The sequence below is a fragment of the Taeniopygia guttata genome, chromosome 7 (genome assembly GCF_048771995.1).
Source record: "Taeniopygia guttata chromosome 7, bTaeGut7.mat, whole genome shotgun sequence".
NCBI lineage: Eukaryota > Metazoa > Chordata > Aves > Passeriformes > Estrildidae > Taeniopygia > Taeniopygia guttata.
Genome location: NC_133032.1, coordinates 23,215,295 through 23,236,471, shown reverse-complemented (window position 1 = coordinate 23,236,471; position 21,177 = coordinate 23,215,295). Strand labels below are relative to the sequence as shown.

The window sequence follows — 21,177 nt, the reverse complement described above, 5'->3', positions numbered from 1 at the left end:
GTAAGCTAATTCTTTAATGAATCAATACCAATGCAGAAAGTGGCTACACTACTTAAATAGTAAAATAGTGTACCCACTATTAAAATCCCTATGTATTTTTATTTTCACCTAAAGGTACCTAAAAAAGATAAGGATACGATGAGTTTCCCGTGTAATGAAAATTCAGTGTCAAATTTGGTTTGGCAGGATAAGCTTGCTTTCAGTGAAAACAGTTCTTTACATCACATATTCGGTGAAGTGCACCTACATGTCTGGGTTAAACTGAACAACCTCAACAGTTTCTACAAAATCAACAGACCTTCTCTAAGGATGTTCAGTTTGAATGTAAAACTTCACTTCCCCAACAGTGCTTGCTTACTTACTTTTAGCAGCTGTGACTACAGAATTCAATGAGAAGTGATCACTGATATTATTAGAAGGATTACATAGGCCCATTTACTAAAGATCAGTAAAGTGCTAGAACTGACACATCACGTCTGTACTGTTAGAAAGTTCAGACTCAAGTCAGGCAAATGTCATGGCAGGAATTCATCAGCAGCCCTGTGCAAGCACCCTCACTTTGCAGAATACACATGTGGGACTGCATCAGCCTGGTACAAGGGAGGGCATGTCTATTGTGGATGCTCTTTCTTAGTGCAAAGAACAACCTACTCAGGGAAGAGTGGGCAGCAACAGCACGTTAATAAACACATGCAGTTAAGTGAATGAGATAACAGCTGCTTGGGAGCTGTAAGCATCATCTTCCTTCCCAGCACGCTGTCCATCTCCACTTTCTGTATCTCAAACATTTACTTGTAAAAACCTCTAACACAAGGACTGTGATTTCCTATGCAAAATATGGAGCACAGTATTTTCTAACAGCATCTATCTAATGCACCATCAACCTCTGATCACTAAACACTTTTATGGCAACATATATGACGAACCAGAAGCCCAGAAATTCCCTGTGCTCTGAAGAATGTAATGAACACAGGTAAAAAGCTACATACACTGTCCTTCCATAATATATTCTACAACAGCCATTTAGTGAGCATATATCAACAGCCTGTATGTAATGCCCACATGCACTCTTTCAGGCACTAACATTACATACTCTTCTGCCTTATGGCATTGATTAAAGGTAGAATGATCATCACTGTATCTTGCTGACATCCACTAAATGTCTCTTAACGGCCACTCCAAAACCTTACAAAATATTTTCCACAACTCATCTGGGCAAGGGGAGCAACAAACAGGGGTAGGGTGGAAAGAAACTCCTTTCCTGGAATTATCTGGAAAAAAAACAGGTAGCAAGGGATTGCATCTTACCTGGGGTGTTCTGGAGGAGCTTGGGCTACTGGCAGCTGAAGACACCATGCTCACGTTTGGGTTCATACTTCTCTCTCTCTCATCCTGATATATACGATCCCGCTCCGAGTCAGGCAAGTTGAGGAAATTCTGCATTGCCCGTAAGTTTACCAGGAGGGACTGGGAAGCTGTCCTAGGGTCTTCTTCTTTACGCAGGATCTCTGACAACAAACCCTGGTTTAAAAAAAAAAAAAAGCCAGTCATGCGTGATGAGTTTCTTTGGTTTTTAAAAATTTCTTTAGTTTAACCAGCTGGGTTGCAATACTGAGAAACTACATCAGAATCTCATGGGCTCTCCCTGAGGGGATATTTTGTAGGAAAGTGTTTGTCTTCTGGGGGCTGGGGTTTATTTTGGGACTGTCCTATTCCGGCACAGTAATAAGCTTCTGAGTATGTAGATGCTGGATAGGAAGGTAGGTGCACTGGTTAGAAGAAATTGCATTTATCACCAGGTGCTTGCTGCAAATATTTTAGGAGCTGTTAGATTCTCTCTCTTTTTACTTGAAAATGGGAACGCTTGGCAATCCTGTTCATCTTTGACAAATCTGCCAAGGTTGGTAAATTTAGTTTCGACATTTAAACAGTGCAGGAGGTTTATAAAGAAAAATGTTTGGCTGGGTTTTGATGTTACAGTCCGCTCATTTCAGTTTGGACAGTCATTTCCGAAAGGAGAAAAATGAAGCAATAATAAACCCTTAGAATCTAGCTTTAGGGATTTAACCCATTCTTTCCTGCCTCATTTTAAAATACCATGGGCTTCACATTGCAACTGTGAATGAACACCATATTAATCTAGTTCTTACAAAAGCCATTATGCAGCATTTCTAACAAATAAACAGTAAAAAATAAAAGAATTGGAGAGGTGAAAATGTCATTAAAAGAGGCTTAAATCTAATGATGGGATTAAATTTATGTGTAAGAGTACACACTCGCACTCAATAGTTCCACAGATTATCTAAAAGTTAAAGGCACAGCACACAAATCTGGATCAGGGCCTACAGAAAGCACCAAGGACACAGCATGTGCCACCAGCTTCACACAGGCACCCCGTCCGACACTTCACAAACTGGGACTTCATTCCAAATAGCAGGAACAGCAAATTTCTGAACTATACCTGGTTTAATGTACTGGCATGCAAGGAAGCAGAGAGGGAGCATTTCTGTCCATCAAGGCTACTTAATATAACACCTTAATGTAAATATCATTATGATATCAAAATGATACCTTACCGTTAATATGCAATTCTATGTGTTCATTATTTCAAAAGGCTATTCTGCCAATATGCTTCCCTGAGCCATCTGACACTGCTCCTGCTCCCCTCCTGTCACAACCCAGAGGCTGCACCGCTGCTCCCAGGAATGCCGGCCACAGAAGCCGTGTGAAATCCCAGTTGGAGCTGGGAGGGCTCACCTTGGCCTGCTCTGGGAGAGGAGCAGCTCAGCAGCACAGGGACCTGCAGGCCCCGCTGTGGCTGTTGACATGAGTGCTTTGCAGCTACTTCACAGCCGTGACCCAGGCAAGCTGCTTCCCGAGGACAGGCACAGCTTACTCCCTTCTTGTCAGAAAAATGTTACTAGAAAGCAACCACAATACCTCAAGCCCTGCAATATTTAGTTTTCATTTATTTTCTTCCATATCAGAGAGCCTCCTTCAAAAAAGCACTTACTAGAAAAGGCTTGCTAAAAGGACTATCAATACAGTTGGCCAAGTAACCAAATGCCAACATTTTTAATGTATATTAACCTTATTTACCAGTCTTCCTGACAAAACCATCTGACCAACAAATGACATACCTGTACCTGCATTTATCTGCTATTCAACAACTACACTAAAATACACATGTAAAACCTCTACTTCAGCAGAGTTTATACCTCAAGTGCTCTAAGCAAGCCCCACACACAACCTGAAGGTAGGCTTCACTTTTCAGCTCCTCATTTACATAATCAAGCTGAGACACTCCCAGTTGCATTTTTCTGCAATGATCAATGTGGGCACCAGAAGGACTGGAGCTGGGAATGGAAGCATGGTTAGCAACACTCAGAAGTGGGATGCGAGAGAGAAGCTGGCATGAAAAAGGTCTGCTCTTTGGGAACAAGCAGTGCTGGGCTGCCCTCTGGTATTTTGTGTGACCTCAACATAACTGCATGCTCGTACCTGGCTTCTTCTTCAGGGTTTAACCACCTCTCCAAGAAGCAAAGGACATTTTGAAAACCTTTCTAAAGTTTGAAAGGCTCATAGGCTGGGGGAGGTTAACCAAAAAAGTACATACAGGAGCTTGAAGCCACAACCTGCATGATTCCAGGACCGATGCAAGTCCTTATTACAATTTCCCCTAAAGTCAGTGAAGAATTTTTTAAATGCAGTAAATAAAGGAAATATTGGTTCCACTGATTCTCTAAATTTCTAATTCCCTGTGTCTTTGAAGTGATATGTATATAAAACTTATTTTTAAATGAAAAAATCAACTTCAAAAATTAATGAGTTTAGTATGAAAGAAAGGGACCTGAAAGCTAGGGGAGCAGACTCTAAGAGAGTTTTTTTCTCCTTCCCATTTTAGCCTCACTAAATTTATGGTCCAATTTCAAAAATGGAGAGCAGAAACATACGTGAAAGCATGCCAGCAATTACTTTTCCATGCAGTCATTGACTCTGTATGTAAATCAGAGGCTCACAGGTATGAGTGGCTTGCTCATAGCACTAAGATGTATCTCACTGCCTGAGATACCAACCCTTGTGCTTGCAGGCTCTGATTTATCACCACAAACATCTTTTCATGCGGTAGATTTGGTGCCTGCGCTGCTGCTCCCGCGAGGCTCTCAGCCTGCAATGCTGCAGGGACGCAGCGGTGTTTGCAGCACCGTGTTCCATCACAGGCTGGGAGCCTCTCCCTTTAAGGCAGGCACCTGCTTCAGGGGGGACTTGCTGCTTCCCCAGCACCAGGACACAGCAGCCGCCGGCAGGGGTGAGCCCTGCTCCCCGTGCCCTGCTCCAGGCCCACAGGTTGGAAATCTGGCTGCCAAGTGGGTTTTTCTGCAGCTCCTCTAAGTGCTTTGGCAGCTTAGAAACCATGTAAACAGCAGGAGAGCTAATAAGAAAACTGACTCATGAGGGACAAATCTCGTGTCCTCCTGCAACTGAAGATAAACAACAACAGCGGTAAACAGCAGCAGCAGATAGCTGAGTGATAGGGGAGGATAATAAAATAAAGTGTCTTGAGAGCAATAACGTTGACAATAATATAATTCTGAGCTACTGAAGAATACGCAAACTAACCAGTGAGCAACATTAAAAAAAATAAAGTGATATTAAATAATCTGTTCAGCCTTTTTGTCACCTGCAACAAATTAGGCTTTCAATATGCAAAACATCTTCCTTCCAGAAAAACAAATGATCATGATTTCATTTAATTGTAATTTAATGAGGCATAATGTATTTTTTAAAGTGATATACACCAGGTGTTTGGTGAGGAAACTGGCCCAACCAGACAAACCCTACTGTTTCTATTTTTGAGAAAGCCCTAAAGCCAGCCAGAGACTGTTTTCATTTCTGCAAATTATGTTTCTACTGGAGGGGGTGAGGGAGGGAAACTCACAGCATTCATAGATTTCTTATAAAATTCCACTGGCTAAATTAGCTCATTCTGACTTACTTACATCTCACATATTAAAAAATAAAAAAATAAAAAAATTGGCAGTTTGCAGAGCAACCAATTCTGCAAACCTAAAAGATCATCTTCAGAGACTAGAAAGTCTCAGTATGATTTTAAATAGCCAAACAGATCTACACAGAACACAGCTCCCAGGATAAATTTTAGGACATGTAGCTTGATAATATCTTTGCTTTTCCACTCCTCTGCATCATTTTTAAACCGGCTGCTGAAGAGGCAACTGATGAAGTTTAATGTTCACACAGGCTGTGCTAGCAAATGAGGGGTGTGATCACCCTAAGACAAGGGCTCTGCAGAGCCTGGTTTACCCTTGGAACTTGCGCTATTTTTAAAATTACACACTGGATCTGTAATTGACTTTAGGAAAATAATACCTGTGGTGGAGAAAAAAGCACATGTCCAATCAAAACAAAAAAGTCATTGAATCTATTTAAGGCAGGAGTAATTTTGACTGTGTTTCTTCAAACTAGGTGAAATGCAGTCCCTTCAGGCCAGCAAAGTCACTGTCACAGGGGTTTGCTTTGCATTTTTTCTATGAAACCCCATTTGTGAACTTCTTTTACTTTTATTAACTACAGGATTTCCAGGACAAACAACCCAAACCTCACTGGCACCTAATCTGTTTTTAAGCAGCTTCTGCGAGATGATACAGTACAATGTAGAGCGAACGTTATTCCATGTGACTCCAACATGCAGTGGACCAACTGACCAGACTCTGAGGCAAACACAGGCTTGGCCAAAGCACACAGAAGCTGAGCAAAGCCTCTGTGCCCTCTTCCCAAAGGGCTGCTGCTCAGGCCTGGCAAGGGTGTCAGTGAGACCTCAGTGGGGCAGCAGACTGCACGACCAGTGACCAAAGGCAGGACAATTTTGCAACCAGCACTTCTGAAAAGCAATCGGGATGGGGCGAGGCGGTGCTGCTGGAGTGCAGCCCAGGCACTCGTGTCCTCGATGCTGAGGGCCATGGGGCAGCAGGACACTCCCAAGCACTGGACAGGGCCTCACACACATCACGTTCAATGACTTGGATGGAAGTCATATTCTCCCCCTTACTGACCTAAGCGATTTGACTACAAAACCAGGCACTAACTTTAAAGACGTTCAGAATAGGCTTTGGACAATCAAAACACTGGCCAAGGCAAAAATTTAAGTAAACCCAACTAATGTGCTAAACCTCAGTTTATATGTTCTGTATAAGGAAATTATATATATGAAGGACTGAAAAAGCATAAACACCTTTTCAGACTTTCAGTCTATTTGTGCCTCTCCATACTTCAGCTATGGCCAAGAGCAACAGAGAAAATGCTGAAATACCAGAAAAATATTGCTTCTGCAGTGCTTAAAGTTCCAAGTACTTTTAAGCCCTGCACTTGTACAGACAAGTCTCAATAGAGAAGTTATTCTGCTTTCCATCAGGGTTAGATGTAACCCTGAGCAGGATGAGAAAACGTAGAGATTTATTCTATTTCAACATCTGGATCTTAAAGGTCAGTGATGTCAACCAACCCTCTCGGCACACAAGGCACAGGAGGCAGCACCCAAGGAAGCCCTGGTTAGCTACACATTTCTTCCAAACTACATTGTAATTGTACCTTGAGTGTACAACAACAAACTTGATTTTGCCAGGCTAAAATGACCATTTATATTTAGAGTTGTCTGCTGCTTGCAGTTGCAAGCCAGAGACGGCAGGTCAGTCCAGGAGCTCTGCAGCAGAAGCACTGATTTCTCACAACCCTTAAGGAATAAAGCATTTCCACCCACAGTGTCTTTCACACATCAAGGTAGGATTTTACCATGACATCTCTCCCCATTTACTCCAGGTATCACCTTCAGTATTGTACTCTGGGCTGAACCAGATACATTCAACAATTCTGAAATACTTCTCTTTGCCTCTAAGTATATAGCACTTGCCAAGAACCCCTATATGAAGCACTTGTAGGCTTCTTGGGACAAGTTCATTTTCAAATGCTCACCACTTGTTTCCATTCCCTTGCATCTCTTCCTAATTCCAGCTAGGATATGAAGCAGAAGAGTTGGAAGTCTATCAGAAATGCTTATCCTGGCAATTTGTCCAGTCCAATTTTGCTGAACAAAATTGCTTTAGATAACCAGTGGAAAATTTTGAGTGGTTAGCCAAACCAAGCACCTTCATGCCCATTCTGTCATGGTTTCCATCAGGCAAAAGTGTTTTTGTACCCTGTTCCCTGACCAGCTCTTCTTTTGCAATAGCCAAAATGTGTGGTGCAACATTTGTATCAGTTTTACAAACCTCAGAACCTGAAGGACTCTGACTGAGACCAACTCTCCATGAATGGTCACGCAGTACCCCTCAGTGCACACATTACATCAGTCCTTCATTTAGATCTTCAGATTCAGTGCCTACAGCCAGAGTATGAGCCTTGTTCTTAAACTCATTTAACTAATGCTAAAATACATACATCTCAGGAGAGAGCTGCTTAGGCACAAAGCATTTAGAGGCTGATTTGAATAAAACTTATACAGGGTGCAACAATGACAATTGGATTTTTATTATTAAAAATGAAGTGTTTAACTCCTCAAAGAAAACGGCTTTATTGCATTAGTTTAATAAAGCCTCTTTTTTATTGTGGTATCTGTTTTTATGAGGGAAGACAGGATGTGCATGCGGATCTGAATGTGGATGCATGCAGAAAAGGAGGCAGAGAAAGACCAACCACCTGCAGCCACAAAGTGCCACCATTTATATGACATGCATGTCAGACCTTTATCCTGAAATATACTGGAAAATGAGCAAAGACAAAGCTTGTACATACTGTGGATCTGTGCCTTTGCTTCCAAGGCTCAGGACTCCTGTGCATCAGCTAAGCATGCAGCAGCCACCTCCTACAAGTACTCATTCTGAAAGCCTGACTCACATGCTACTTAAGATCTTTTCATTCAGCCTATTGAATACAATTAAGTTAATTGAAACTGAAATTTTGGGCAGTGCAAAACCCACTGTTGGAACAAATATCCCATGTACCAAAAATCTGCAATTTATTAAAGTAAGCACTTCCCTTACAGACTGCCTTCTTTCCTGTGAGAACAACAGAACACTGCTTGTGCCACATTACACCCAAGAATAAAACAAGCAGGCAGCATGAAAGGGTTTCATGCTATAAGAGAGAGTTTTCTATGAGGGTAAAAACCAACAAAAACTCCCCCCAAAAACCCAAACCAGAAGCCTGGCTAATTGAAAGTCTGTGCACAATGGGGCAGACACCATAGCAATGAATGCAGCATGACTGTCTCACTAGATACCAGGCAGAGAATTAAAGCTTCTTGTGTTCCTCTCATTTGAGTTAAAGGGAAAATTATTTGCAAAAGGAATTCTGTCCAGGATTTGTCTCACAAGCAAATAGAGGTGGAAGAGTCAGTTATTTCAACAAACCATATTTCAGATCTTAATGCCTTGTAGAGCACTCTTTTCTAAGCCCACTTCTTTTTGGGGGAAATTTGCCAAAAAAAGCAGAATTAAAAGAAGGAGTCACAACTCACGACCTTATTTCCTTAGCAACCACACTCCTGCTGTCAGAGCCCCCAAACCCTCTTGTAGGTGACCAGTGCCACCTTTATATGCCAACAAGTGTTATTTCCCTCTTCCTCACTGCAGAACCCTGGACTTGCCTGCAGATGCACCAGAAGTTAGGACAGCACCCAGCATCAATCCACACCTGCAGCCAAGGTGTGACCAAATCCCTTGACCAAGGAGGATCAGTACAGCTTATTTCATGATAAACTTCATTGCACATGAAGCTGGTGCAGTTTCCTCCTCCTCAGGCTGTTACTTCCTTTAATCCAAAGAGAAGAGGCTGGCACCAGCTACCCAGGCAGGAGCTGAGCTGGGTGTGTGCGGTTTTCCCATCTGCAGGCTGGGAAGCCAACACTCCCACGTGGAGCTACACAGGGCAGGAAGGAGGGAGCAGTGCTCTTTGGGAAGAAAGTTACAAGCAGCCTGAACATGATGGTGTTTTTATCCAGATCTCTTGGTATCTGGCCCCACAATGACTTGATTTAAAAAGCCTCAGATTCAAGGATATTTCCAGTTTTGGAGGCTGTTCAGTTAAACAAGCACTGGCCACTCGCCCAAACATTTTACTAGTTTTGGCTATTGTATCACAACATTGGCAAAAAAGAAGCAGCTTGAAAAAAAAGAAAGATACAAACTGAAACACTCCTTCAGTCTGTAGTCTTTGCAGTCCACTGGGCACTCCCAAGGAGAGCAGCGGTTCACTGACCAAGGGATTCGAATTGTCTGGACTCATTACAAAGAGACCAATAAACTGTCCTGACTACAGCTCCAAGAGCCTGCAGCAAAGAGGAATGCTGAGCAAACGAGGACAAGAATAATATGTTCATTTTCTTTATGCAGAACAGGATTCAAATTACCTATTTTCCAGTTTGCATTTTGAAGAGTGGCATCACTTCAGCCCCTCCCGATATGCTGAAAAGCTCCCCAGCAAAGCACAAGGTGCATTTTAATACATTTCCTTTAAAATCGTTCTCTTAGTCCTACTTTTTCCTGTAAGAAACATCACCTACCGATTTATCAAAATATTACAACCTGCAATAAGCACACTCTGGTCATTATAACCTTTTGGTTGCAATCTGAATGCTATATTAGGAAACAATAAACTGCGGGATGGTACAAGGACTCTGCTCCGAAGATGGGCCAAACTCTATGTGCGTATTCTCCTTCAGGAAGAAGTTCACAGCCTTGGCCATCAGGCCCCCTTGTCCTGCCTCCCATTTCAGAGCATCTCCACTGGCCAACGTATGCTTTCAGGGGCCACCCATCACCTAGAAGTCATCCTGATGTAAAGACAATGCAGGCTTCAGACAGGCAGGCATTTTTTGAGAACTCCAGCCCGCATGGGACCTACTTTTGACTTCACTTCACTCTTTGGGACCAAGGAGGATGTCAGCTCCCTCTGTGCACTAAAACCTCCCCACCCTCTACAGTCTGTGTATGCAGGAAGTGTACAGAACTTGTCACACAGCCTGGAGTGCTTTGTTTTCAAGTGTGTAGACAACGTGGCCACAGGTATAAGTAAATATCGCTGTCTTCATTTACGTATTTCCAACTTCAAGAGGAAGATTTGGATGTTTCACAAACCATACAATTTCATCTCTTCATCTTCTGACCCTCCTCACGTTCTCCCTCCCACACACACATGCACACATACAAGTGTCAGCCACTTGTTCCGATGGATTTAGCCTAGTTTGGATCAAAGCTTCCTCTACTTCATTTAACAGATTTGCTGAGATGGAAAGTCTCAGGGGAGAAATAATGTTAGTAAGAAGGGGCTTTTCAGCATTGAGTATGTAGGTCATTGGACTTTAAAATAAATTAGAGAATAGTTTATCTATTAAACAAGCCTCACAGTACATATTTCATGAAGCTATACTTAATTATAGGCTAATGTGCACCACAGAGCTACCATGAAGAAAGATTAAGCAGTGGCCCATAATGCAGTGATTAATGCCATTATTAGCTGGCTGGCACACAGCATCTATTATTTGGTACCATCAGGAGAAACAACAGACCTCCAGTTTCCAATGCTGGCACTTCCGTAAAATGCAACAAACCCAAAGCTTTCCAGAGAGAAACACACGCCTCTCTGTACCTTGGAAGCAGCAGGGGGTTGCAAGGAGCTGAGAGTAAACTTGAATTTCCACTCCAAGTGCCTTTTACAGAGTTTGCTTCTCCACCACAGATGTGTGGGAATATCTCACACCTTCTATTGTGCAGTGCAATATTGACTGCCTGAGCCCCTCTTCTTAATACCCTGAACAGTCCCTAATGAGAGGGGAGCTTGATTTGAGTTGGAATTACCAGCTGAGGACAAGGAAACGTAAGTGTGTATTGACACTCTCACTACGGTGATGGCTCCTGGGGACATGATGCATGTATGTAAGACCACTGGTCTTCTGTATTAGGGCACTGTTGACTAACAAAACACTGTTGTGAGATGAGCAAATCTTTTATGGATGCTGTAAGACTTGCCTGTTCTGGAATCAGTAATACATTGTATTACTTATGATGGAGGGCTAAGAAGCAGGTAGTATCTTTCTTGTTGGGGAATGAGCCTCTGATTTAATGGCAGACTTGGGCATTACCAGCCCAGATCTCCCAGTGTGGCTAAAGGAGAGCTTCACGTTCCTTGACAGTGACAAAACCCTCACTGGCAATATTATTGCTGACCTCTCGCTCCAGTTCAGAATATGTCATCCTGTCAATACCATCCACCTTGATTATACCAGGCTTTATATACAACAGGTTATGATCCCAGAGGGATGAAAAGCTTTTCCAAATTAAAAGCAGCATTTAAAGAGAGCATTTTTAACTCATACATTCCTATGTAGTTTTCATTTGATATCCTCAAGGCTAATCCCAGAACTCAAGTGTTTTTTTCTGAGTGCAGCCATCTTATGAATTTAATGGAAGAAGGAAGTAATAAAAGGTACTCCATACTTTAATTAGTTCCCTCATAACATGGCATTTCCAAAATGGCAGTGCCAAAGAAAATCATTAATCCAGCAGAACAGACGAAGGCACTGTATGGGGCAGGGGACAGGCCTCCTAAAGATATACTCTCCCCTTTTCTGCTCTCGCTGGTGAATTTTACTGCAAATAAAAACTCCAGCTACACAAAAGGAATTCATAACTAATACTGAATATTAAAGCCACTTTCCATTTCTTAAGTCTTGTTACAGAGTATCACAACTGAGAGATCACATGTTGTATCCTGCAGGATAAATGTAAATGGCCCATCTTTCCAAGCACACATTCACCCTGGGTACTCCAGGTGCCAGGCTTAAACTGATACTATCCATGCAATCATTTCAACATCTGAAATTCAGTAGGTGAGCGAGAAAACCTGTGTCAGATGTATGAAAGCAAACACAGTCTGCTACAGAAGGCAGACACTTTTCCCAGCACACTTGCCTTACACATTTCTTGTGGGAGGAGCCTCTGGCACTAGTTGTGGCATCAGTTGTACCCCAGGAAGGAATGAGGAAGCATCAGAAGGAATCCCAAAAACACCTCTGACTCTCAGTCTCTTATTACCTCTTCTTGGCAATCAGGCAGGGACAAATGTGGAAGTTTATAACCACAGAGAGGAGCTCAGGGAAGAACTCCCATGAGCAGAATGACTGCTAGAGAACAAAGCTCAGGTAATGGTGCAGGAGTGGCCAAATGCAAACAACCAGCTGCTCCTGGAAGAAACAGCCTTGTTCAAAACTGACAAAGAGACTGGAGAAAAGACTCAGAGTGGTTTGACCTGTTTCTATGGCTTGCCCCCTGCTCTGACCTGCCACAACCATACAGCCCCACAAGAGCCACATCTTTGCCCCTTCTTGGTTACAGAATAGAAATTGATACCTGTGTGCGGTTGAATGCTACTCTTGCAAAGACAGCTTGAGACACACTGGCTCTCTTCAGCTCATCTCTGACTTGCTGGTAAATATCTGGAGAGACTTCCACCGATGAATTTGATGGCTCTGGTTTGACAGCTCTAGGGATGGGTGGATGATTCAAGAACTGCTGGTTGATAGCCTGTGGGTGCTGGTGAGCCAAGAGTCGGCTGACAGCAATCTGCTGGTTTATCAGATGGGCCATCGCTATCTGCTGCCTCACCAGTTGTGGACTGAGCTGAGGAGACAGGAGCCCAGGGTTTATCATGGTTTGCATCGTTGGCACTTGGTTTCGGATTGGAGTACTGTGGTGAATTTGGCCATGAGGAGATTGTTCATTAGATTTTCCCAAAGTTGCCAGCTGGTTGATATTTGGTAAGTGCATGGGACGTTGACCAAGAACACAATAGTCTGAAAGGTTTTCTCTTTCCACTCTTTCCACTGTTAAAAGAGAAAAATTAGCTTGCTGTCATTTCAGTTTGCACTTAGGGCAAAGATTATATTGCAGGTGACTGCACACAACAGCACCTGCTTTAATTTGTAAGTCTACACAGAAGTATCACAGAAACATAAGCAAAAGAAACACAAAGCAAAAGCAACAAGAATAATTCATAATAATTCTTTTGGACTTCCCAGGCTTCATCCATGAAGACTCCTTATAAACCAACAGCAGGTATCCTCCCCAGCCTCCTTTCCTAAGGAAAAAAGCTTGGACACTTCCATTTATACTGTTACTAACATTTGAATCCATCACAGCAAATTGATTAACCTTTTAAAGTGGTCAGTGTTTCAGAATCACTGGCATTGAGGTAAAGAAAGAAATTCAAATTGGTATCGACTCATGCAAATCTAATGGAAACAAGGCCATTCCCTGTGCAGCTCATGGCACTGCTTCTCATTACAGATTTGGCAAGTATTATCTTTTCCACATAAACTCTGCCTCGCACTGTGTGTGGATAAACCTTTCTGGTACAATCAGCTCACCCAGGTGCACCACAGCAGACTCATGTTGGTTGTATGAAAGCATATTACAAAACAGCGAAATTCACACATGAAAAAAGTTTGAAGCTATGGTTCCTATAGCCAAAGCCTCATTGCCATGAGTTTGTCCAGAAACTTTAAAGCATTTTGCACAAATGCCCACCTGAAACAAAGTGCCTTCACTGTCTTCAAAAAAGCTTTGTGTAGCACAACAGTGATCTCTAAGTGAGATCATGTTACAAAAAAATCAAACAGTACACACTAAATGCATATACTCTAGTTTCATATACTGATGTGCATTGTCCTTGTTAAATATCTTATGTCAGCAATATCACAGTATTTTTTCAGGTAACTGCAAAACTAAACACACATATTACAAAATTAAATTTTCTCTAAAAGCACCATTTGAAATAGGAAATGAAGTTTAGCAAGTGCATAAATATAACTCCTACCTAGATAATTTTAAGCAATCAGAAGTCATTTTACAGTAAGTTGCAGATTCCATAAGCTTCCCTATGTGTAATTTAAATAGGCATTTTTATATTGATCTCATATATAAGTGTTTAGAAACATATCATAGAAAACCACTACCTCATCCCTGTATTGGTCTCAGCAAATAACAAGATAGGATTTATTTCAGAAAGGTCAAAATACTGTTATAACTTGTGTAATGATTAACAACTGTATGAGGTTTGGAACTGTTTTTAAAAACCTAATCTATATAAAGCTTTGAAGCTTTATACTCAGAATGACAGCCTACTGATGACTTGCTCTCTTTTCTTCTAAATAAAAAGACAGCACTTTTCACCTTCCAGAGTTAATATAAGGCGGAGAGGGTTATGCCCTGAACACATACATACACACAGTTACTATTTTTTAGAACTGTCACTCTGGAATATCACAAGTATGGAATTTTACAACTCGGTGAATTAATACCCAGAATTTCCTTATAAGAACTTTTAACTCTCTCTTCCCATCCTTTAAAAGGAAAATTCTGTATCATCTTTAGCCTTCTACTGAATAATTGTTTTTTAAAAATCAAAATAAAAATTAATTTTTAAGAAAATTATTAATTCAACTTTTCCACACAACCTAATGTTTCAAGCCGACGGAATTTCTAAGTAAGTCTTTACTTGTATTTCAACTATGAAAGGCAATGCAAAATGTGTGATACACAAATATTATTGTCAGCAAATGACCACTTTTCTGTGTTACTCACAGGCTGTCAGATACATACTGCATTATTTCATCTTGCTGAAAATACTAAAAATCCCTATTCAAAAGCTGCTCCTCATTACGTCAGTAGGCCTCCCTGAAATGAGGAGCAGAAAGCTCTACACCACACAAAATCAATGTGAAATATGCAACAGGAGTAGTGCCAAGTCCACGGATGGACCCATAACCAATAAAGAGGTGTAGGCAGGGGAGTGAGGAGGGGCTGCTTTGTCACAGCCTCAGAGCACATTCTGCAACACAGATGATTCAGAGCCAACATGGCCATACGATCGCCTCCTCAGCCTCTCTGCACTAAGTCTGCACCTGAGTAATGCCATTAAATACACATTGTTGCTAGCCAAATGCAGTTATTGCAAAGGTACAATAGCTACCTGGCAGGTGTAAGCAGAATAAAGCTGTTGCTCAGTATAATGAAATACTTGGAGCATCCTGCTACATCACTGATAACCCTAAAAATAAAGAGTCCTTCCGCTAGGAGTTTCAGAAGAGCTGAAAAAGTTCTGAACTATTTGTAGTTTGAGGAGCACACAGAGAATAAGTCACTGAAACCAACAAATTATTACTTGTTAGAACATAAAAACAGTAACCAAGTGTTTTTGAAAACTTGGTGAGAAATAAATATAAATAACATTCACTTTCTGGGCTGAACCACATTTGCCAAGTTTCCACCCACTCTTGACTTCAATGCCAAGTTATAAACCCCTATAAAAATAAAGTTTAAGATGAAAAGCCTGCCAGGCTGTTAATGTTTGCAGTGCTACTTGGAATTACACAGAAACATCACCTGACTTACTTCCATAGGTATTTTTCCCTTATTATCAGTTTCCTTTTTGATCACATTAGACTACACAGCCATGCAAGTACTCCCTATAAACAAACCAGATTCTAGTCACTTTGACCACTTTAGTAATAAAAGGTTACCATTAGCAGTTACGCTGGATGGAAAAAATGTGCATTACTCAACTCCTCAAGATTCTTTCCTTCTCTAACACATTGCCCATATCTGATTCCCTTTTGTTCTTTGGTAACTATGGATTGGTTACCAAATCTGCAGGGTTGAACAGGATCAAGACTGAGAGAGTCTGGAGATGGAGACTGGCACTGTCCTGAGACACAGGCCAGCTTGCCAGCAGTGCTCTAAGAAGAAAGAGATACAGGAGCCACAAAGCTTCTTTTGAGATTTGCCACTCAGCAAATCTCACGTATCCTCTGCCACAGGCACTGTGAGCAGTGAGAGCCACTGCCCCAAAACAGCCTCAAAGCCAGGGAAGACATTCTGCAAAGCTGAGATGCATATATGTATTTACCTTAGATAATGCCACCAGCATTTTGCCTTAGATCTTCCTGATCAAGGCTTTTGCCTTTGCATCCTCCGTTTTCCACATTCATACCTGATTACAGTCTTTCCCTTGTTTGCAATTGCTCTACTCAAACTGGGGATACCTTCAGAGCTCTTGTAGTCCTGTACTGATTGGAATATAAAGCTGTACTGATTGGAATATAAATATCTGAGGACAGTGCAGCAGAACCTTACACTGGGAAGGAAGGGGTTTCATGGATATGTGCTGTCTACATTCAAGTACTGCTGATAAACTACTTCTGCTAGCAGTGCCTGTGGTAGTTAAATAAAAGCTGGTTCAGAAGGCTGTTACCTACTTCCATCTGTGGTGTGACCACAGCAAAAGACACTGCAGTGTTTTCATTTTCTCTCTGCATCGCTCACTTGGTATACCATTCTGCAGTTCTTTGCTTGAAGAGCTCATTTAAACCAAGTACAACAGCACTGTCATATTGCAGAGCCACCCACTCTTCTGAAGCCCATCACTAGGCAGGCAGAGACTTGTGTCTGGACAACAGGTACTGTGCTAAGCTCAGCAATTAGCCCCAATAGTGCTCTAGAATAGCATCTGCCCTTCATTGTTCTATACGTCCCTACAATATGTCACTACCTCTACAAGACTCAGAAACCAACATAATCCCCATAATGGGAGCAGCAAATTATTGTATTTGAATATTCCGTTCTCATCCTATAATGATTACCATGTGTGTCAATGTATTTCAACTCCATACTGAGTTAAAACTTCCTGGATTCGGCACAAAAGGAATTCAGTGCACCCTTCCCCTGTGTGATGCTCTTAACCTCTAGCCCAATCTTCCTTGCACAGTCAAGCAGCTGACACAGACCACAGCACAATAGCTTGGGGTGGTCTGCATGCAACTTTCCATTTAAAATAAAACCAGCTCAAAAGATTTAAAATAAGATTTATTTCTCCACCTTCCCTTCCCCTCACACTTTATTTGCACTGAGTTGTTAATAGGAACATTCTGACAAACAGCCCGTGGGGCGTTTAGGGCTTATGCGTGGCACTGAATTGACTGACAGCACTGGAAACCAAATTCCGATGCACAATAAGGGATGCAGCAGGGAGAGCAAGAGTGTAACACATCTCCCAGCACTGCATTGCAAGCGGGGACACAGAGGAGCCGCCAGCGTCCATGACCCAGCGTGTCCGGAACTTTTCAGTCCCACAGGCACACAGGCCCTTTGCCCCAGAGTAAGAAGAAGCTGGTAAAGAAACGTTTTGTAATAAGTTACTAGCCAGCAGAATTGCCATGCTTCAATTGTGACAGGATGTCACCACCCAAGGCTGTTCTCCAGTGCTTCAGTCTGCTTCTTTGTTTTATTTATTATTTAAAACCTGGTGATCATAAAAGCCATTTCTAGCAGTGGTCATGGCCAAGCTGGGAGAGCTCTGTGAACTCTGGTATACCCTGCACTAAGCTTGAGACAGAAAGATTCCCACAATTTCGCCTGGCTTAGCACCATCCTGCTCATTGGACCAAGACTTGAACTTTGGAGCCATGCCTGGAGGACAAAGCACAGCATCAGCTCCACCTTGGAGAGACAGGGCTGCTGCACTATACCCAGAGGGTGCCCTCTTCCTTCTGCTACATAATTATGAGCTACCACTTTGTAAATAACAGAACCACTCCAGAGCACAGGAGGTGCTTTTAAAGTGGTAATTCCGTATCTTTTATCTGTAATTGGGATAATTACTTATTTCTTTTAATCACAGCCCACTTAACCACTTCAGTGCAAAGGGCTGATCTGAGGAGTCTCATTTTCAGTCAGCATCTAATCTTTGTATTTACCCACAGTCATTCACTGGCTTCAGTGCCTGATCTCTGCCTAGGCCACTTGTTCCTGCACTCAGGACTGGAGGAAAAGCAGGTTGACCAGAGAGGCAGATAGGACAAGAAGCTGTAACTTTTAGAACTTCTCTCCCTGCTCCTGCAGGACAGCACAGAACCTCAAAATAGCTATAGAGCACATACAGAAATTGTTTGGCCGCTGGCTGTGGGTAGCAAAGGCCTTTATCCAAGCCTAATGGAAAACAGACAGGAAAGGCCATTGTCTGTTCTTTGTTGAGTTGCAAACCATTCAGTTCCCACCAAAGCACAAATCACTTTTTTTTTTTTACTTAGAATCATCATTAAAAGTGGGCCTTTAACCACCAATCACCAATCTGAGGTAAAATAAGCTGAGTGTACGAACATTGCTGAGTCTCTTTGTGCCGCTGACCTTCTCACCTCTTAGACTCAAGACTAGCTCTAAGTCATCCCTTGGAACACAGGGATGCTAAAATGTCTTCTGCCAGTGCTTAAGGATAGGAAGTCATATTCTTTACAAGGGCTGCCCCTGGACTGCACTGCTTCCAAAGATGCCTGTCAGAAGACAAGCATTGTAATTTTTAGATTTATTTTATTTTTGGGTTTGTGTATAGGTTCAAGAGGCACGAGGAGTATGAATTCAGTTCTTCCTAATCATGTTAACACTGTTTGACAAAAGACCACCTGCTCTAACCCATGAATACTGGTCAGGTGAAATGGAAAAGGAGAAGCAGTGGAATCATTAGTTAGAACTGTCTGACAGAAACACAGGCAGTACTGGTTTAGATGGACTGATGTTATCATCTGATATAAAAGTATCTCCTTTCCTGTCAAACTATTGTAACAGTAGACCCAATCTTTTGTGAGAGGTACAAACCTCCTAGATGAGCCAGGCAATTGGGCAATCCCTCTGGGAAATACATATGTGTGTACTCCTGATTCACAGCATCAGAGATGGTGAAGGGAGGGAGACAGAACACAAACATCATTAAGTCAGTTACAAACTCTTCATATATTTCAAGAGAACAGAATGCCATTCTGCTCTTGCAATTACATATTCTATGAAATACATGGGATCACAGAGACACTTTGCAGCTTTTCACATAGGAAAGCTTATGCCTGTACCTAAGCTTCAAGCTATCCTCCTGTTACAAACTAATCTCCACTAATGCTTATTTTGTAAAAATAACTTTTCTTCTGAGCTAACACATCACTATTTGGCAGGACACCATTTTTTAAAATATGAAACAAAATTAATTTTGAGATTCCGAAGTCTAAAACAAAAAAATGCTTTATTTCTAGAAAATGAAGATGATAATTCTTTACCAAGAATTCAGAAGGGCAGAAGTCCCAGCTGCAGCACACAACTGGTCCTCACTGAGAAAAGTACAGTATTGGAACAGGAGACATTTTTGAAAAAAAGTTCAGTGACATAATTTGAGCAAGACATGGGACAAGTGGCTGGACAGCTTCTCCACAGAAGGGTTCCCAATCTTTACTGTGTGGCCTATGTTGCCTAAAGCAGCACTGGCTGCAGCTCCAGCCACACACAGGCACAGGAGGTGCCACTCAGCAAATCTCACGTATCCTCTGCCACAGCACAGGCACTGTGAGCAGTGACAGCCACTGCCCCAAAACAGCCACAAAGTCAGAGAAGACATTCTGCAAATCTGAGATTCATATATGTATTTATCTTAGATAAAAATTACTCTTAATAAAAATTAAAAAAAAAAAAAAAAACAAAAAACAAACCAAAAAAAAACCACAAAAAAACAAAGGGTGTGCCTTATTCTCTTTACAGAGAGGAACAGCCAAGAGGGCCACAACTCATACACCCCTGGAACACACGGCACCAGCTAAATTGGTTTTTAACAATACACATGTACAAATCCCCCAAACTGGCGCTTAACATCACAGACAATGCTGAAGTGCAAAATGCTAATGTGGGTGGGGAAAACAGCAGTCAAAGGTCTATAATTCTTGCTGAATCTTGACATGTTTAACTTATATTTAAAGAGAGAGACCACTTTTTCTTCACTATTAGTGACAACTGATGAACAAGTCTCCTCATAAAATAGCAGAGCAGGCCACTGACTAAGAGGATGTCCTTGAGTCAAGAGATGATCTTCAGGTCATGTATGTTACCTAGATGCTGACAAGTTTGCTGTGATTGATGTTATTTTCCTCCCTTCTTATTTAAGAAAGTGAGGAAAGTCCTGTTTTTAATGAAATTAATATACAGTAAGGAGTGCAAAAGTAAGTAAAGGAGAAGTTACAGTAATGTCAAGAGCCCCACAGCGGACCCTAAATGCTTTAGTGTCAGAGTCATAACTAATATTCAAGCAAGATATGAAATGTACTTCCTCTAGAAACTTAACATTCCTGCAAAAGGTCAAGATATATGTATATAAATACATTATATATATATAAACCCCTCTACTTACATAGAGAGAGGTAAATACACATGCATGTATCAGTAAAGAGGGTATTTTCGAAGTCAGAAACACTGTTTGGGAAAGATCTGGTGTGCCTTTTCATGAGGCTTCTACAACATCTGCTTCAGAGGAACAATTAAAAACTCTTCTGCAAAGCACATAATGACAGTTTTCCCTAGGTATTATCACTGTGCTGCAATCCTCAGTTTTTCAGCCTGGAAACAAGAAAGCTGGGAGCCCCTCTGAGTCATGTTTCTAACCTCTCTGAACCTACATTGGCCTCTAGGAACACAATAAAAGAGAAACAGATTGCTCAGTCTATCCATTATTGGAAGTAAGCAAACAAACTTTCAAGAATAAAAGAGCACATAAACAAGAAATCAGTAATATCAGAAAAATCAAAGAGGAGCCAAAGCAGATTCTCAATTTAAGGAAGCTATGAAAGCTTTTTCTTACATTCTTGATATGTTGAAACACAAATAATTGAGGCCTCCTCCTTTAAACTGAAAAGCCTCATCATTCCACAAGAACTTTGAGACAGCCACAGTCTCAAAACTCACATCCACAGAAAGCTATATTTTGACAGACACTGATGGCAGGAGCAAAGATGACGTGTTCTTCATACGCAGACAAAAAAAGTATGTCTTTTTATTTTTAAGTCCACTATGTATTTATTTCTTCCCTCTGCCTTCCTAACTTCCTCCCACTGAGCTAAGTTGTGTCATCAGGCAAAAAGAAAATATTCACACCAGTTAAGATTTTCAGTTGTGAAAGAATTGTGATACAGTGATAGTCCTTCTGATAAAAATAGAAAGCATGACACTTTGAAGTGAAATATCTATTGAGAAAGAGAGCTAAAAAATATTCTAAATGCTATGAACCCAAAACACTGGGACACAAGTA

At 41.5% G+C, this 21,177-nt stretch overlaps 1 protein-coding gene across 5 annotated transcripts in view; it reads right to left on the bottom strand.

Annotated features, from left to right (window-relative positions):
* Positions 1-21,177, bottom strand: part of SATB2 (SATB homeobox 2) — a 131,518-nt gene that overhangs the window by 40,013 nt on the left and 70,328 nt on the right. For all 5 annotated transcript variants that reach the window (XM_030277768.4, XM_030277766.4, XM_072932406.1 and 2 more), the window contains 2 exons: positions 12,420-12,892; positions 1,309-1,521 (listed from right to left, as the gene is read on the bottom strand). In XM_030277768.4, coding sequence (XP_030133628.1) covers positions 1,309-1,521; positions 12,420-12,892 — 686 coding nt within the window. The remainder of the gene's footprint in view (positions 1-1,308; positions 1,522-12,419; positions 12,893-21,177) is intronic.